General features: G+C 37.3%; 1 protein-coding gene across 3 annotated transcripts in view; it reads left to right on the top strand.

The window, feature by feature from the left end:
* LOC113455257 (uncharacterized) overlaps positions 1-20039 on the top strand; it is a 69221-nt gene that overhangs the window by 9281 nt on the left and 39901 nt on the right. For all 3 annotated transcript variants that reach the window (XR_015739611.1, XM_026726530.2, XM_087913226.1), the window contains exons 6-20: positions 1070-1264; positions 2263-2413; positions 5078-5226; positions 7195-7347; positions 8046-8147; positions 9324-9479; positions 10653-10768; positions 13281-13410; positions 13525-13728; positions 15202-15394; positions 16230-16357; positions 16811-17011; positions 17394-17515; positions 18603-18831; positions 19326-19528. Coding sequence is in view for 2 of the 3 variants with exons in the window: in XM_026726530.2 (XP_026582315.2) it covers positions 1070-1264; positions 2263-2413; positions 5078-5226; positions 7195-7347; positions 8046-8147; positions 9324-9479; positions 10653-10768; positions 13281-13410; positions 13525-13728; positions 15202-15394; positions 16230-16357; positions 16811-17011; positions 17394-17515; positions 18603-18831; positions 19326-19528 (2432 nt within the window). In the remaining variant the exon portion in view is untranslated. The remainder of the gene's footprint in view (positions 1-1069; positions 1265-2262; positions 2414-5077; positions 5227-7194; positions 7348-8045; positions 8148-9323; positions 9480-10652; positions 10769-13280; positions 13411-13524; positions 13729-15201; positions 15395-16229; positions 16358-16810; positions 17012-17393; positions 17516-18602; positions 18832-19325; positions 19529-20039) is intronic.

The raw sequence follows: 20039 nt of genomic DNA, 5'->3' as shown, positions 1-20039 counted from the left end.
TTTAAAAATGTGAAAACAAACAAACAACTTCCCAAGGTTTTGGAAGGATATCTATGGGATCTTCAAGGCATTCCTGAAAATAAAAATAATAGTAGACTGGCACTTTGCTTTTATTTATTATTTTTAATGGCTCCTGCTAACATTTTGTAAGCTTCATTTTTCATTTTTTAAACTGAAGGGATCTTGTAAAAGAAAAAGCCTTGTAGAAAAGGGAAATCTAGGATACTGTAATGAAAGAGTGTTTCATAATTAAATACATATAAATGTAAAATACATATAAGGAATTGCCAGAAGCTAAGGCCACCAGAAGCTAAAACAAAGTGGAGGTAGTTAAAACAGAAGAGAGAGAGATAACTGTTGGGCAGAGAGAAGACAAGATAGAATATAACCCTGCAACCTCATGACAAACTAAGTTGTTTATTAAATAAGCACGGAAGGAGAATTTTGATGAGGTATCTCTTTAAAGAAAAACCAATTTTGATAGAATCATAGAACCATGGAATAGGAAGGGACACAAGGATTATCTAATCTAAATCTCTGTAAAGTTCAGGAAAAAAAATTAAATCATCCTTGGGAGTTAGATATACTGACAACCTTATACCGTCACCTTAGACAGAGTTACCATAAATAACTGTAAATACTCTGAGTAAATAAGAGATAGAATATAATCTTCCTTCTTTGTCTGGATACCATGCTACTAGTGAAAAAACCGTAAGAAAGAAAGCAACTGGCTATATGTATGTGATAAATAAATAAACCTCAGTGTAATAATTCTTAAATTAAATATTAATTTAATATATATCAAATTAAATTAAATTGTGGATAAACTTAGTTTCTGGCAACCATATTTTATAGTACATTCATGTATCTGCAAAAATAACACAGAAATTGTGCTACTTCTGACCAATCAACTTATTTTGCAAACAGACCACAGATGCTGTTGGAATATACTTCAAGCAGCTGAAGGTATTGTATTGTTTGATAATGTGTTCGATGTTCTAGGTAGTTCGTTAATTCATCTCCCTGGGACAAGACAGCAGTTTCCATCTTTTTCCTCCTCTCTTTGTAGAAACAAGTGGCTCAAATTATGCAGGAGTATAATGATGCCATTCAAAGGGCTGCGAGACTCTCAAGTGTACGAGAGAGCTTTCTGACTGGAAAAGAAATTCCTATAAACCTGGTGACCCAGGAAGATTTGATGATCTACACACAATGGCTAATATGTCATTTGCATTCACTTAAGACCATCCATGCCTATCTCCAGGTAAGATAATTGCTTATCATGAAACAGGCCATGAAGCACTATGGGGAAGCTGAGACCCATCTCACAATTAATATTCATACATTTCTGCTAAAGGCAGTAGGACACTCATATAGGTTGTGTTAAAATTCTGCCAATAGCATTACAATATTAATGTAAAATGGCTGGACAAAGTCTGGGCCCCTTTGCAAACCCCCTCCCCAACATCTAGACCTTTGAGCATTAATTGGATTCCTTAAAAAGTAGCTCTTTTTTCAGATGCAAGGCACCAGAAGCAGACATAAAGAGTTCAATATTTATTCTATAATTAGATAGCAGTAGATAAAGAACTAAAGATTTGTAAACATTTCTACCAAGATTGTACTCTTACATGGACATTTTTCAGAGTTGCCTGAAGAACTCAAATCATTGTAGGCTAAAGCATTTATTATGGTATAAATTTGATTGAGCAAAATGTGCACCATAAATTGATTGGACCTCAGGGAAATATGAGATTATCTTTCTCCTAATAGATAGGGAGTCTGGAGCTCTCCAGACATTGCTGAACTGCAGTTTCTAATATCTTACAATAAGAATGAATTTAATAACTAGATGAGAAAGTGAAGTCAGGGTCCATTCTTATTGCTCTACTTGGACTAGTATATAAAACATGAAACATCCTTTCTGTAGGAAATTGGAGTTTATAATAATATTTCTTTTATTAATAACAAGATTCAACCTACATTTTCTGAGATAAACAGTCTCATAGAGGTGTTTGTATCTTCAACCAATATAAAAAAGAAGAAATAACCTTAGTTGAACAGCATATTTCAAAATCTCCTAGGTAGGATTCCATAAATTGTGTATGTTTACAAAGACTGGAAATCTCAGTCCATTTCCCATAAAACAACAGTTTCTATCATTCTTTGGGGAGAAATATAAAAGTAACTATTAATTAAATTTGTATTATCTTCTGCTTTAAATACATATAATGAATATAAAACATGTGCTCAAATCTACAGGTACTCCAACATTTGCCTATCTCTCACAGGAGAGAGGTAGCCATTGACAGACATCCATTTCAAGGTGATGGAGATAAAGCTTCTGGAAAAATGGATTTTTTGTCTTTCAGGATGCAGGTCTCTATCCATCCTAGCACTTTAGACATAGAGGGTGAGGAATAATGAATGATTTCTGTATAATTTGAGAACCACAGTCTTGAAGGCTCTGAGGACTCTAAAAATTAGCTGAGAAACTGAACATGGGTCTCTCTCTCTCTCTCTCTCTCTCTCTCCCCCTCTCTCCTCGGTGTTTGTATATGAAGTAACTGTTTTGGTCTAACAGCTATGCAGTAGGGGGTGTAGTTGCTAAACAGATCTAGATGTCTTCCTGAATTTTCTAGAGAGGACATGTTTTTCAGTCTTTCCATGTTTCTCAAAATTAGAGTAGGAAGATTGGAAAAATACTGATTTAAGGTGAGGTGAGGTGAGGTGAGGTGAGATAAGATGATGAGAAGATAAGATATTCTGTTGCCTGCTTTCAAGAGAAATATTTGTATTTACCGAAACACATACATAATACACATATACACATGCTATATACATATATATAAATATATACTATTTATATTTAGTATTTTCTCAGGATATAGTATCCTCTGTGATGATAAGGCTGGGCTAAGAGAGAGAATGACTCAACCCAAATTATTGAGGAGAACTTTGAACCTAGATCTCCGCAGTCCCATTCTTAGGTTTACTGCTACTTTAGGGTGTTGTCCTTGACTTACCACAAATCAGACTTATGATTGTAATGGGCAGCCTACTGTATAGTTGTAAATTAAGGTCTGCTGGTATGATTATACCAACATTGCAATTACTTCTTAGATTGAATTAACGAAGATGAACAAATATGTGCACATTCTACCTTTAGGCTGAATCCAGGGTCATTTCAGGATTCTGGCCATATGATTCTGTAGTCTATTCAGTTCATATCTGGCTATAATTTCAAAGGAAAATAGGCTTTTATGGAGCCAGAAGGATAATTTAAATGATTAGTTTCTCTGTTTACTTTCAGGAACAAGTTATCCCAATCCATTTATTTTGGAGATATTAAATAAAGTCTACAACTTCATCTGCTACACAGCATAGATTTAAATTGGATAGATTAAATGAGAAGATGATTAAGTAAAACACTAAAAGCAAGGACTGTGTGAAGTGCAGAGTAGGAAAACGGATGGCTTTATTCATGCCAAGCCGTCAAGCAACAAATGAGATTACCTACAGTTCTACATATCCGGGTGAACCTTATTGAACTTTAGCAAGTTGTTGCACAGGAATTAAAATACTTGTATCAATAAATGTATAAGCAAAGGACATCTGTGCAGGGAACATAATTATATTTGGGGTTTAAAAAATACCTTGAAAATGTCTCTCAGTAGAAACTGCATTAGGCTCATGTTTGGGCTGCTAAACTACAAACTAGAACTTACTGACCATAAACAGTTTTTCCCCCCTACAGGACCCTCTCTCATTTTGGGGCCCAGATTAAAATGATGTTTTTTGCTCACTTATTTTGGTCTTGTATGACTTACAACAATTCATGTAATAACTATTCTAAGTTACAACAGCACTGGAAAAAGTGACTTATAGCTTTTTTTCACACTTATGGCTGTTGCAGCGTCCCCATGGCCACATGATCAAAATTCGGATGTTTGGCAACTGGCATGTATTTATGGGTGGTTGCAATGTCCTGAGGTCATGTGATCACCTTTTGTGAGTTAATGGGGAAGCCAGGGTCACTTAACAACCATCTTACTAACTTAAGAGCTGCAGTGATTCACTTAACAACTGTGGCAAGAAAGGTCATAAAATGGGGGAAAACTCACTTAACAAATGTCTCTCTAAGCAACAGAAATTTTGGACTCAATTGTAGTCATAAGTTAAAGGCTACCTGTACTTATTTTCCTTTTTTTCTTCTTTTGATTTTTATTGGTGTGCATCATCAGGGCTCACAGATTGTGAGAGGAGCAGTTTACAAATCTTTTAAGCTAGCAAGCAAGCAAATTGTCTGAGAAATACTCAGTCTGGGACACTTCTGCCTTCTCCCTAATGTATGTGCCCAGGCATAGAGAATTTTCTCCACCACAAACTACAAGCGGGGGGCCGGGCAGCTGCTGGGGTTGAGGCCTTTTGGTATCACCCGACTTTAGAACTGTCCTCCCCAAAATGCTTGCCTGGCCCATCTCTGTGTTCTTTTCAACACAAGATGAGGGCTGATCCCAGAACTCCAGTCATTGCCATTTTAAAACTTGCATGTTCTGAGATGCTGTGACTTTGTTTTATTTGCCTTTTTATTTGTTTTTATTATAAATAATGTATAAAAATTATATATATATATATATAATATAAATATATATAAATAATATAATTGTTCAACTTAGAACCGACTTTAATAGTGTACAGTTCAAACCAGTTCAAACCCTAACAAGGAAATAAAGACGGAAAGGACATTATGTAACAGGGAGAAACACGCAGCCTGCCCAAACAAGAAATGCTCATAAAAGCTAACAGCCATTGTTTATTTTAAGATTTTATACACCTGGAGTGGTTTTTATGTCAGCAAATTGAAAATCTTGCAACCTAACTGTACTCTATGCCTTTTTAAAGATCCCACTAGACAGAAAAGACGAACAATTTTGAGAAGATGTATCAACATGCAAAATGAGCAATGAAAGTTTAGGTCACCAAATAGTATGAGGTTTGGAGGTGTGTGATTGTCTTGAGAGTCAGGAGGATCTAACATTTCTTGTATTCTTCCATTAATTTTGCTTTCTTAAAGGAACCGTTGCAAGGAGTGCACTTCCCCAACACACTGCAGACATTGACCAACTGAAACCACAGCTCAAACTTCTGCTTTCTCAACTGGATATTAATTATGATGTAGAGAATCTGAGACATTCTGCAAATGAGATGGAACTTTTTTCCATGGTAATAAAAATCCTGTTTTTTAATTTCTTGTATATTGATGAAATGCAGTTATGTTTATAGTTTTTAGCCTGGTATGTAACTTAAAAAAATTCTGAGTTAGTGTAAATTGGATCCCATCACCCAGCTTAGTCCTGTCAAGCTGGTAGCTCACAGGCCAGATGCATCATGTGCAGGCCATGCCCACCCCAGCTCTGCAAAGGTAAAAAAAGTGATACATCATGATACATCACATGACGCGATCAAGTTCAACACCAGTGATCTAACTATTTAATGCACTTATCAGACAGCTATATTTGCAATTCTGCAGACACAAAGTAAAATAAAATTTCCTACAGGTTGCACTCAGTTTTGGTGAGTTAATAGATACTTCTGTGCAGGGGTGGGATTCAAAAATCCCAGCAACCGGTTCGTTGCCCAGTTGTTGGGTGGGTGTGGCCTACTGGAACTTCCTGTTTCTGGCTTCTGGTGGGCCTCCAGAGCCCAGGGGAGGGTGTTTTTGCACTCCCAAGGGTCCTGGGCTTCTGGGAGGGAGAAAACAGCCTCCCCTGGACTCTGGAGGCTCACTGGAGGCCCATTTTGCAACTTCTGGTTTTTCCAAGAGGGCCATTTTTTGCCCTTCCAAGAGTCCAGAGGCCTCCCCTGGGCTTCTGGGAAGGTGAAAACAGACTGCCCTGGGTTCTAGAGGCCCACCAGAAGCTGGAAACAGGCCCGTTTTGCGACTTCTAGTTTTTCTGGGAAAGCCGTTGTTTGCCCTTCCAAGGGTCTGGAGGCCTCTGCAGGCCTCTGGGAGAGCGAAAACAGCCTCCCCAGGCTCTGGAGGCCCTCCGGAAGCCAGAAACAGGCCTGTTTTCAGATTTCTGGAAGGCCCATTTTCCCCACTCCCAGAGCCTCCTTGCTGACCCTGCACTTGCCTCCATCGAAAATGGGCTGTGTGGAGGCTCCTGGGAGGGGAGGGGTAGGTGGCGCTAGCCAGTCAGTTGAAGTACCGGTTTGGTAAACCAGATGTAACTTTAACATCCAGTTTGCTCGAACCAGTCCAAACCAGTAGAATCCCATCCCTGCTTCTATGTTGTTTTCCTTGGCAAAAATATAAAAGTGGTTTATCACTGTTTTTTTTTTGAAATCCCATTTGCTACCAGGCACAATGATGCCAAAATGACAAAACATGTGTTTCAATCTCATGATTCAGGCCCCACCACCTATGTACTTGCATGTGGTCTTGTGATGCAAACAAAAAGGGGCAAAATTTGCATTGTAACTTGGTGATACTTGTTCCACAGCTGCAGAAACTTCTGTCTAGAATATTTCTCACTTTCCTGGTTTATGAATTTTCTGATTCTAATTCTTTCAAATACTGTATTAACCACGCCCAGTCCATTTAGATCCTGAATGAGGCAAGATCAGCCAGGGGCTGCTATCTTCTGAGACATTCCATGTTTTTAAACACAGCAGAATTTGTTGACATGCCACATAATTTGAACATCTTTCTTAATAGAATTAAAAAAAAGTTTGAATCCAACCTATTAAAAGTATTTTGTACAACGGGATAAAACATATTGGGAGATACAGCAAGGAGATACCTACCACCTTTAACATAGCCAGGTGGCAGTTATCTTTTTACAGCTTATTAACTTAACTTCATATAATCAGTAAACAATTATGTATCTTGTACAATGCAGGTTTGGATTTCCCCCCCTGAAAGCTTATAGTTAAAAAACAACAATCCAAACTATTACTTATTTTAACATCAACAAGGAATATAATAATCCTATCAATCTTCCCTTCCCTTCTGTTAGGTAAAAGTAAATTTGGTTTAAACCAGACTTCAGTGAACTCAACCTTTTCCTTGTTTATATATTTTTTGTATTGAGTAAGTGGATTCTGTCCTAGTACTGATGGAACATTAATTCAGTGTAAAGCAATGTTATTTTTCTAGCTTTATCAGCATGATCTCCCCAACATCCTCAGGTCAAACATAAATTTAGGAGCATTTTCAATAAACAGCAAACAATGAGAACATTTCCTGTTTATGATGCTGGAACCCCTGGATCAGAAAAATTTGGCATGATGAGCTGCAACATGACTTTGAAAAAGAGAGCAAATTGGACCTCTTTTATAAAGGTAAAAACTAAATTTCAACTTCAAGCTACGCAAGCAGCTCTCTGAGCTTTTTAATTTTCAAATTCTCAATAGCTAACTGCTATATAATCATCCTGGGTGAAGCTGAAATTAAATATATTTAAGAAGACAGATTATGTGTCTTGTGTGTATAGCTGTACGTGGAAAACCATGCAAGAGCATCACTTTATATATTATGCTTCTATATACTAAACTTGGAAGATGCTTCACATATAAGTGATTAGGGTGCTCTTTGAAGATAGAATTATATTGTGGACTGGGCAGATGCGTTTTTCTTCCACAGCATTGACTGCACAGTATTCTGGAGGGTGTGTGTGTCCTTGGTGCTCTCTTGCACTTGGTGATTTTCTTGCAGATGTTTCGTTACCAAATTAACATCACCGGTGCACTGATAATGTTACCTAGTGTGGTAATGAAATCTATGCAAGAAAACCACCAGTGCACCAAGTGCATTGATAATGTTATCTAGTTTGGTAATGAAACCTCTGCAAGGAAACCACCAAGTTCAGAAAGCTTAGTGCTATAGGGCCCTATAGTTCAGCACTGAGCTACAAATACTCTCTTCTCCCAGCATAATATTTTTTTCTACATATACAAAATTGTTAATCCTCAACAACTACTAGATTAGTAAAATCAATTTTCTGTATTTTACTTTGGATATCTACATCTACGTCTGACAGATTAAGCCTCAACAAGATCCATGGCAACAAAAACTATTGATAAAACTAAAACAGTGGAAAAAGGTAGATGAACAGTTACAGATTCAATCGAAATTGTTACAGGTAAACAGAAACTTTTTTATTTTAGATTTACAGGCGAGCGTGTAACATCCTAGAATATTAATGACATTCTCAAATTCATTGTAATAGGCATAGTAATATTACATGATACTTTCACTTCAAACAATTTTAGAAGTTTTGGGGTGTTAAGACAAAATGTAAAATCACTAATGGAGGGAAGGGAGTCTTGTTTATTCTACAAAACCATGGAACTTCGTTTCCACATTTTCTAACAGGTTTCCCATAATATAGTTCTCCTGGATTTTTACATTATTTTGACATTCCCATAACCTTAGTTTTGATTTACAGCCAATCTATTAGTTCAATCTAACTCCCACCAATTTTGATAGTTGATGACTGATGTTTATCACAGATTTCAATAAACATACAGGATGCTGGGTAATTCTACTTTTTTGGAGCTGTTTCCTGTGTAGTCCATCTCTCTGTTCAATGATCTTATCAATATTCATTTTGACAGGCGGCTCAAAACTGGATGCAGTATTATTAATATATGAATGTGGTGAACAGTGAGTGCCTTTCAGTTTAGTTCTAAAAGGCTCTGCACATAATCAGAGAAAGATTTCTTCTCTGATTTCCTGCCTGAGATAACTTGCTCAGATGGGAGAAAATGGGGGAGGTAGAATAGAAGGGGTTGCAAAAAGAAAAAAAGGGGAGGGTGGTAGAAAAAGAATAAAAAGAGAAATTCTCCCACAGATTCTGTCCCAGCAATATATTCTCCAAGTAATATCTAACACATCATTCCCAATGCCCAAGAAAAGCCTCCTCATTTCTGCCCCAAGCAAATATGTGGAAGCGATTACATATTAAATATTATGAATGTTAATAGTGTATAATGGTAATATATTTTTACATATAATAATCTAATGATAATCAATCACATATAAATATTGTAAATGTAATATTATACTTGTTAGATATTTGCAGTTTCCATAGTATAGTTTTTATGAATATCATACTTTCCATTTTCCTAACTAGAAATATTTCACTTGCAAACATGTTTCCCGCTAGGAGAGCTGGAAAATTCATGAACAAAATGCTTTACAACAGTCACTGTTAGAAAGGAACCAACCAAACTGATACTACTAGTCTCAGGATCTTTGTTCTTTGGATTGTACAGTTTGTTTTCCTAAATTGAAGTTTTTGGTTGTGACAAACTAGGCTTCTAATCTGGAGTACGTGATGGAGGCTCTCCAGGAGCAAGCGGTAGCCATGCTAGAACCACCGCCAATGACATCTGCCTTTATGACTTCTTTCCATTCAAAACATTATAGTCAGATCTGGGAAAAGCTGTATCGCAATCCAGAATTCTATCAGGTAATAACAGAGACTGTATCTGACAGTTCTTTCTAGGCAGCAAATAAAACAAATGCATTTTGGCAAAAGATTTGTATAATCTGAAGAAAAACCAGAGTATGGGATTTTTTACAGAGACTTTGTTCTTGTGGATCAACAGAGATCAAAACTCTTGTCCATGTCCGTTTTATGATGCCTTATAACATCTGATCTCCTCAATCATTTCTAAATATAAGGGCCATATAGATAAATTTTATTTTTGTTATTGTTTAAGGGATACTAACCCTACACTCACATATCAAGTAGTCAGTTCATTTAATGACTGTCCAAAAATACAATGGCACTGAAAAAAGGAATAATGACCATTTTTCACACTTATGACCGTTGTAGCATCCCCATGGTCACGTGATTGAAATTCGGATGCTTGACAACTGACACATATTTATGATGGTTGCCATGTCCCGGGATCACATTATACAACTGTGCAAAACTTTTAATTAGATATCCTGCTTTATTGTCCTGTTATTTTCCCCCTTCCCCATTAACTAATAGCGAAAGCACTTAGACCCAGTGGTGGGACTCAAATTGTTTTACCACCAGTTCAGTGGACATGGCTTGGTGGGCGTGCTTTGGCGCGCAGCTTTCCCCACACCAGCTGAGACCTGCAGCGCCAATCAGTTGAGAGGATAAAGAAGAGAAAAGCGGACAGGTGGGTGGGAGAGTCGATCCTGCACTTTTCTCTTCTTTCTCCTCTCAGCTGATTTTTTTCCTCCTCTCAGCTAATCGTCGGAGGCTTTTTTTTACTACCGGTTCAGCTGAACCAGTCTGAAAGAGTAGCATACCACCACTGCTTAGACTTATATACCGCTTCACAGTGCTTTACAGCCCTTTCTAATTGGTTTACAGAGTCAGCATATTCCCCCCCCCCCCAACAATTTGGGTCCTCACTGGATGTATTAAATGGATGTATTAAACTATTTCCCTTTTCCCTTTTTATTGTAAAGGCTGCTCAAAAACCATAATAAAGATATTTGATTTGCCTTTTGGCTGTTTTCATTTTCCTAAGTTTTATGTTATGTAAACAAAAGATTGAGGAAAAGGATTTATAGGTCCACGTGTTCGTAATTTCATATTTATATAACACTGAAAAATAAAGGTGCGTGCATCCATTTGACCATCACATGTAATCTACAGGGACAGCAAACAAATGACAAAAATAACAATCTTATTATGGCAATTGATGAAAAAAGCATGGAAAATGTCAACTTTAAAGATGGTTCTGCTTTTTCAGGAAAGAGGAAACATGGAAGGTAAAAACTATTACTTATTGTGTTTGTGTTGAGATTGTACACACACATGCACACATACACAAAGACAGCTTTTTTATGCATAATACTGTATATATAGCAAGAGAGAGTGATTAATATGTATGTAAAGCATCACTTAGTAAACTGGAAGTTTTGTGATTTTCCCTTTCCCCTTAGACATTTTGTTAATGAATAAATAATAGAGCTTTGCAAGAGTTCTAAAACAATGTGAGAAAAGCGGATGGAAGTGCATTGGGGCATGAACATAGCACTTTTATGCTTCAATTTAAAATAGCTGCAGGTTTACTTATCATTGCACAGTTACCCTCTGAAGCTACTACTTGATTTTGAGAAAATGCAAGGCTGATACCACCTGGGCTATCCAACAATCTGTCTGATTCACCTTTCTTTCATTTAACATCTGGCCCAGTATTCAAAAGCTGATAATCTAAAGACAGGCATCAATAAATAGATCTCCTTCACATGTTCCTGGTACAATTTTCTGACCCATCTGCCTTGCTCCTATAAGGGAATGCTGTGCAGGCAGTGAAGTCCCTCACCATCCTCCATACTGTACATAATAATGGGACACTAATATAAGAGAATATTTGTAGCTCAGGACAGAATTGGGGGGTCCTTGTTGCTCTCTGAGCTTGGTGGTTTTCTTACAGACATTTCGTTACCAAACTAGGTAATATCATCAGTGCCAGTGCTAATGGGGTTCCAGTTCTTCCCTTGGGGGATGCTTCAAGCTAAACTTCTACCTACTTTTCTTCCCCAATTATCCCATGATAGATGTATGAGTACAGAATTTAGGTAGATTTGTCCGCTTTGTTCTCTTCTCCTTTGATCTCCCAAAGGAAAGATCAAATTATAACGTACTATAGCCGTGATGGCAAACCTATGGCATGCGTGCCACAGATGGCACGCAGAGCCATTTGTACCAGCACGCGAGCTGCAGGCAAACTTATCTCACTGTGCATGTGCCTGCTTCACAGCTGATTTTTGGCCAGTTTGAGGCCCTTTTCAGCCTCCCAAAGGCTTGAGGAAGGCTTCTGCAAGCTTTGTAGGCCAAAAACTAGGCCCATTTCATCACTTCTAGTATTTTCAGAAAAACAGGAATGACAAAACGGGGCTAGTTTTCAGCCTACAAAACTTGCAGAAGCCTTCCTCAAGTCTTTGGGAGGCTGAAAAAGGCCTCAAACAGGCTAAAATTCAGCTGTGAGGTGCAGTGCAGGTAAGGAGGCGGTGAGGGTAGGAGGGTGGGTAGGTGGGTGTGGATTGTGCGTGCATGTGTAGGGGAAATGGAGGGGGGCGCCCATTGCCTTCTGGGTGCTGGCACATGAGCACGAGCGTGCAAGCGCACACACAATTTTTGGCACGGGAGCCCAAAAAGGTTAGCCACCACTGTACTATAGGAAAGATCAAAGTATACCAGCAAATACTATTCTATTTTCTCACTAACTCATTCCTTCTTGAATTTCTTTGTTCATCCAAGTCCACAATTAGTTCTTCAGCAGTATTAAGGGTCCAAGTAATTGTCAGGCAGGAAGAGAAATGTATGGTTAAAGATTTGATGCAGGAAGTAATGGGACAGAGATAGTCCTTGATTTACGACTGTTTGCTTAATTACTATTCTAAGTTATGATGGACTCAAAAAATTAATGTACAACCCATCAAAGGTATATCTACCACATTCTCTCTCTCTCTCTCTCTCTCACACACACACACACACGCACACACACACGTACCAGTCATGTGATCAGATTTATGACAACCAATCTGCATTTATGACTAGTTGCAGGATCCAATGGTCACATCTTGTAACTTTTTGGCCATTTTCCAGCAAAAATTCAAAAAACTATTGGATAAGCAGGATTTGAACTTACAACCATATGATTCATTTACTGACCATGGTGGCCCATTGAAAAATATTTGTAAAAACAGTCATAAAATTGAATCCGATCATGTGGTGATCTAACTTAAGATTGCAATGATTTATGACCAAAATTCCTAATTCAATTGGGGTCGTAAATTGAGGATAATATATATAAAGGGTATAATAGAATGCATAATGTATAATGTTGATACAAACAGTATAGCATGGTTATAAAATTGAAGCTTAATACAAAATGAAGAAAATTTATAATAAAACTTTATTTAAAAAAACCATTTCATATCATATGCTGTAAATATAAAAGTTGAAGGTGGTGTTTCTTGACTTCTACTCCTTAACTCTGGCTGGCATTGTCAGATATAGCAAACTTTCCCCAAGCATAAAGGATAATGGCATTTATATGGTTTTTCATAAGTTCTCCTTATCTTAATCTGATTGCATCAGAATCCATCCATTCTAATTCTTGTTCTAATACAGAGGCATCTGTATAAGTGAATTCGGTAGGAAATTTACTTCTAGGAAGGAAATATAAAGAGATTATTAAATTTAGATATAACAGAAAATCTGTCTGAGCTACAGTAATATGATTTAATTTCTCTTTCTTGGAAAAAAAAATAGCGAATTGACTGCCTCAGAGCTGCTAGGTTTAGATGAAGACCTGGAAGCTCCCAGCAAAGACCTTTCCACAAGAAAAGGTGGATACTTGTCTGTCCTTTATTTACGCCACTTGAGAACCAGAGAATTACAGGTAATACAAAAACAGAAACAGGGACATATAAAAGCCTGAGGTGGTGTATTTTTGCCAGTTGGTATTGTTATCATCATACTCATCATTGTTTAATCCCAATGACATTGATACCAGATAATTTGTTTGGGAATCCTCAACTATTTCCGATCCATTGAAAGAACTCTGACCATCAGCACCTCAGGTCTTGCCTCGCGCAGCGGACATTTGATCTCCACTGCAGAAGATGCCAGCTGGGTGAATGCAGCCAAAGGAGGCACTGGTGCCTTTGGAGGTCTCGGCTCACACTCTTACATGCATTATACTCCAGCTGACTATAAGGTGAGGCTTTGGTCACATTAGAATAGAGTTCCCTAACCTTTCTGGCTTTATGGACCAATGTGGGGGAGGGGGAGAGGGGATAGTTCCATGTGAGCAGTGGGTAAGTGTGCATGCGCAGCTCCATTTGCATAAGCATCAATCATGCGTGCCTGCTGCTGGCACAAATGGGAGTATGCCCGCAGGCGCACTCATGGGTGCTACTCATGCAAGGCGTGATGGGTGCATGCACTTGCCCACCATTTCTGCAGCCCGGTTCCAAATGGCTCAAGGTCTGGTAGTGGGTTTGGGGAACCTGGTATTAGAGAATATTTTCATAGTCATAGATCTTTAAAAATAAAACATTAGGCTCAGTATATTGTTTTTAGGGAAATTCCCAGTACATTTGCAAGAGGAAATGGACTGTGTTCTAGTTACAGCAATGTTTAGACAAAGTAATAAAGTCTAAACCTGAAGTCCAAGACCACCTAAATTATGTAGGGTTTCACTGGGTGTTTTACTTTTGACCCAAAGCTTAAACTTCTTATCTGTCAGAATGCAAGTTCAAAAATAGAAGCAATAAACCAGTGCATGAAGGAAGGAAAAAAAAACCTCCACCACCTTCCAGTTCTCTGACCCTGCACAGAATATTAGTCATGCAAGTTTATTTGAGGAAGGTTTACTAATGGGCTTAATTCTGTAACTCTAAGTATTCTGATCAGCCAAGTATCAGATACAGGTAGTTCTTGATTTACAACCACAATTGAGACTGGAACATCTGTTGCTAAGTGATGCAGTCCTTAAGTGGCAGGTGATTTTATGTCCCTTTTTGCTGTGGTTGTTAAGCGAATCACTGGGATAATTAAATGAATCACATGGTCGCTAAGTGAATCCTGCTTCCCCTCTTCATTATTTTTTGTTGGAAACCCCCTGTGATTGTTGTAAATAGTAATCATACTGCAACAGTTGAAAGTGTGAGAAGTGGTCATAAGACATGTTGTTACTTTGAATGTCCATTAAACAAATGGTCATAAGACAAGGACTGTATGCTAAAACTAAGTTCACACATCCCAATAATCCATAATCATGGTTTGTTGAACAAGACTTAGTAGTTTGGTTCATACATGGTGCTAAGCCATAGATCTTGGTTTACAAAACTAAATTAGCATACATTGCATTAAGCTCAGTTCAAACAAACCACATCCTATCTGAGGGGAACTTCAGCTCTTGCTAGAAAAGCAGAGGAAAAAACCTAATCAGAGCTTTAAAGTATTTCAATATGTGCTTGTGTGAATGGATATCAGTTTGTCTCTTCTAGCTACAACTTGGGTGAATGGATAAGGAATAAGAGGTTCCTTAAATGTAAAAAGTGATGGATTATGGATCAGAGGAAGTCCCAGTGGGAAAGAAATGGGTAAAAACCTCTGAAGTGCACAGCTGTTAATGGATTTGGTGGTCAGCTGTAATGTTTTATTTTCAACATCTATGGCTCCACAGGTCCACTGTGTGCAGTTCATGGAGTTTGCTGAGGTGGAGAACCATGATGATTTTTACACTGTTGAAGAGGAATACATTCATACGCAGGATCAGAGAGGGGCTTTTGTAATGTATGATGTGGCCCTCCAAGACCTGAAAGAGACAGAAAAGCAACTTTTGCTTGTGGCAAGCCAGTACATTGAGGTAGAAAAAGGTAAGGCCTTTATACAAACTTGGCCCTGAAATATCTCTGATATTACCAACAGGGGTGTGATTCAAATTTCTTAACAACCGGTTCGGTGGGTGGGCCCTAATTTGTGGGTGTGGCTTGGTGATCATGTGACTGGCTGGGCATTGTTTGTATGTAAATATTGTAAATGTTTATGTAAAGATTGAATTTTTTTATTTAAAAAAGAACAACTTTTACCCAAAACGAGGCAAAGCCGGCAGGCAGATTGAGTTGCTTGCAGAATCACAGAGTCACTTGCAGATCTACCTTTCTGCAATCTGCTGCCTGAGTCTGCACTGAAAAATAGAAGCTTCAGTCCTAAGGAAGGTTCAGCTTTGCTCTCAGGCCAGTGGTGCGAATTGCCGGTTCTCCGAACTGTGCAGAATTGTAACAACCGGTTCTATAGAACTGGTCCGAACTGGTACAATCCCACCCCGATTACCAATGGTTGAGGGATAGAAACTTCCACAAAAAGCAGCCACCCCCCCAAAACAAGAATTACTTAGTAAACTAATAATAGAACCAAAGGTAGTTGTTTTGAAGTAATTGTTGGAGAAGTTGCTCCAGAGGCACTTATTGCTTGAAAGTTTCTTACTGGTTATTTGGGGTTACTGTTTATTTTGTAATGCATCTGTGATTATAGTAAGTGTACCTATATTGATAACATTCAGTTCAATTCTGTGAAGCAAGAAAATCTTGATAACGGGAGGAAATTCGCTGTGTATGTTTTATTTTGGCCTCATTAACTGCAAGTGTTTGTGACTGCTTGAATTTGTTATTGCTGGGTTGAAGTCTTTTGCGTTATCCTTTTCTTTCTGAGGCCAGAAAGCAGGCTCAGATTCCTCTAGCAACAGCTACTCGAGGCTGGCACAAACATCAGTGGATCGATCAGCAGTGTTGCTTGACCTTTGGACTTGGGAAGCAGATTTCTTAAAAAATAAGTGGCAGGTATACATATTCACGTTTCATTAATCCTCTAAGAAATCAAGGCAGAGGTGGTATTCAGCAGGTTCTGACCAGTTCTGGTGAACCGGTAGTGGAAATTTTGAGTAGTTTGGAGAACTGGTGGTAACCTTCCCCCTGGGGTGGGGTGGGAATGGAGATTTTACAGTATCCTTCCCCTGCCACGCCCACCAAGACACGTGCATCTGCACTCTGCCAATACCTCTGGTTCAACTGAGCTACCTATTGTTCTGAACATATTTATTTTGATTTTTGAAATAATAGGTGGAGTAGAGAATCTCATTGAGAAATGTACATGTGGCACACACAGAAGCATTTATTTCCAACTGAAAGATTTACTTTATTAGCAGATGAAAGCAAAAACAAACTAAAACAAAATGAAGGAAAGATAAACATGTCTTGCTTATTGTTTTGGCTATGCTTGAAATATATTTTCAGCTTCTCGATAGTTACTTTGAAGTATATCAACATGCTTTAGATTCAGAAGAAAGATTTGCATTGGCCCAAGTAATAACTAACATCATGTACAGACGTCCTCGATTTGATTTCCACCTTGGGTATTTTGTGAACACTTATAGAGATGAATGCACTTGTCTAAAGCTTCACCTCTGCTTGGTGAGAGATATTATGAACCGACAGGTAAGTTGACATTCTATGCAGTAGAACTTTGCAGTAGAGTAGCCAGGATAACTTTGGATCTAATTCTGTATCTTTTTCATTAAACGTACGCCATTCAATTTTTAGTATTTAAACTAGTGATGTGCTGAGGCATGCTGACTACCTGTATTCAAATACAGAAGTTAGCACCTGTTTACAAAGCATTGAAAATGGTGATAAGATGAGGAGACGGGTGGAAGCTGTTGAATCGAGCAAATTCAGTTTACATGTTACTTTAATTGCTTATATCAGGCTTCCTCTACCACTAGAAGTCATGATAAGATTGGGGTGGGGTGGGGGTTAAATTCAGAATTTGCTATATTTTATGTAACAATATTTTTTTTATTTTGATCTTTTCCCCCAGATAGAGAATCAGCGTAAATATAATTATAAAATTTGGCGTGGTGGTCCTAAAGGTTGTATCTCTGAATTTGGCTTCCCCCCACATATAGTTACAAAGCAGTTAATTGCTCTCAGTAACAGCCCGTGAGTATCATTTGTCTCTTTAATATGGCACATAGGTCTATAATGATGCTGATGTTTGCTATTGTTGAGAAAGTCAAGCAAGCAAACTCCATTGTTTATTCCCCAGGGTTCAAGCAATTCTTATTTAAACAAATCACCCAGCCCAGCCATATGATAAAATAGCTTTCTTTATGCTGTTTTTCCACCTGCAAATGGTCATTTCTTAGACATAGTAGTAATAATAAGACATTAATTCTGTGTTTAGCATGCATATATTTACCGGGTCATTTCTAAATTAATAATAGACATGCAAACAATTATGATTCAGTTATCCCCTAAAATATTTGTTTAAAAAATTGTAATGTATTATTTTAAAAAGTCAGGATCATGTCACTGTATTTGGACTCAAACTTATAAGAGTGTTTCAACACAGAAGTTCCCTAAACCTTAAAAGCCAGAACTGCAAGCAAAACAGAATCTGTGACTTTTTAGTTGTGTTATCTGCTGAAATTGACAATGTCTATTCCTCCCTTCCATTTTGTAATAATGTATTACTCTTTATTTACTTAGTTCTATCCTCTGCTTTCTCATAAGGATAGACTTAAGAAAGTCATCTTTTGAACTATGCATTTACGATATGAGTAAATATATAAATGTATTTTTAAAAATAATTATGTTAAACCATCATTTTAATCATTCTGTATATATGTATGTGTGTGTTATATATATATATATATATATATATATATATATATATATATATATATATATACACACATACATATATATATAAAAAAAAACCGAATAACCAAAGATCCATATATATATATATATATTGCACTGAGTTAAAGGACTGCAGCTAAGTTTATATATGGATAAATAAAAACATAAATTGAGTCATACATTCAATTAAGAGAATGCTTGTTTTCTAATCCATTTCACCACTGAATCTTTTCATTCCTTTGGGGAATGAGTAGTCATCATTTTACATTACTTGTCATTTATGGTTATGTTTTTATTAGGTTTTTTGGGTGTGGTAGTTTTTATTAGTTTATTTTCAAATAATCCCATTCTCTCATAATACCTTTAACTCTTTTTTCCTTTAAAGTACAGCTCTAAAGAACATGTATTTATTGGAATTCCATTCCTCCCTTGGCCTAGTATCTTTAATTCCTAAAGCTCTAGATCACATCCTTCAAGAGTTCCAGCAAATCTGTAGGCCAAACACAGCCAGTGAGGCCATTAATTTGGAGGAACAAATACTTCAACTTTCGTTGGATGGATGGATGACCATGGAAAATCCAGAATCTTTTTATAGCACTCAAATTCAGAGAGATGTATGTTTGTGTTCTACTTACAGGGACTTGGGTGGGGTTTTTGCTGCTAAAATGTCCTAATCTCATTAAGTAGACATATAGGATTCGGTTAATAGAGAAAATTCAAAATTTTTGTAGACCTGTTACAGATTCTATGTAAGCAAATTGCTAATAAGAAAGGACTGGTATCTTGATACAAATCTTGAATTTCACTGATACATTGCAGTAAAGCCATTTCTCTATGTGAGCTGGGCATGGGGTACTATTTGTGCTTTCAGATAAACTATTTGTTGTTTATGCTTAAAAGTAAAAAAGAGCAGCTCCTCCCACAGTCATACTTACCTGTTGTCCAGTCCTCTGAGGGATCTTGTTCCATCTTCTTCTATCTTTCAATTAAATATTTCCATGGTACAAAATAATGCCTTGAACAATAAAGTGTCAATCGTAACATCAGTACAACAATCAATTGACATTATTTGAATTAAACATTGATAAATACTAATCTTTCATGGTAGATATTTGCAGATGTTCTGGTTGAGGATCCTCTTATTATGAGAGAAATTGTTACATTAGCCTTGAAATCGGTATCAGAAGAAGAACAGAGACCGAGCAAAGAAAAACAAACTATTACTCTGAATGTGTTTTCAAGATTCCTTGAAGTTCTAACCCTCCGTCATCGGTTGATTGAGGCAGCAATAGAAGGAGCACAGCTGGGCAGGTTAGCAAGGGGACACAGAGGAAATCGATATAGAAAGTTGTACTGAAATTTCAGTGATAATTTTTTGATTTAATCTAAGCCTTATGTTAATCTTTAAAAGTATAATGGCAAAATCCTTATTCAATCTTCTTGCTGATGTAGTTCCCCCACTTTCTTCAATTCTCCCAAATTACAGTTTACACCATCTTATTGACTACTATCTTCTTAATTGAAATCACTATTCCTTTTCGTCCATTCTGACCCAACAGCTTCTGACCCCATGATCTATATTGTCCCTATCAGTAAACTCAACTGAAAAGCCATTATTTTTAAGGGAAGCCCCAGATATCTCAGCCTGAACTGTAACGTAGATAGTTGATAATTGCAGTTGAATGCTTTTGATCAATACTGTTTAAATGTGTTTGACAAATCAAATTATACTGGCTGTTTTTGCTTTGGCCTGATTATTAGTTAGAAAATATTACAAATATAATACACCAAAACCTTCTACTTATCTTTTCTTAACAACCCG

This window comes from Pseudonaja textilis, chromosome 1, assembly GCF_049901715.1.
Source record: "Pseudonaja textilis isolate UNSWEBS1 chromosome 1, rPseTex1.2, whole genome shotgun sequence".
Taxonomy (NCBI): domain Eukaryota; kingdom Metazoa; phylum Chordata; class Lepidosauria; order Squamata; family Elapidae; genus Pseudonaja; species Pseudonaja textilis.
The sequence above is the reverse complement of the archived record's forward strand: the minus strand, read 5'-3'. Positions and strand labels throughout refer to the sequence as shown.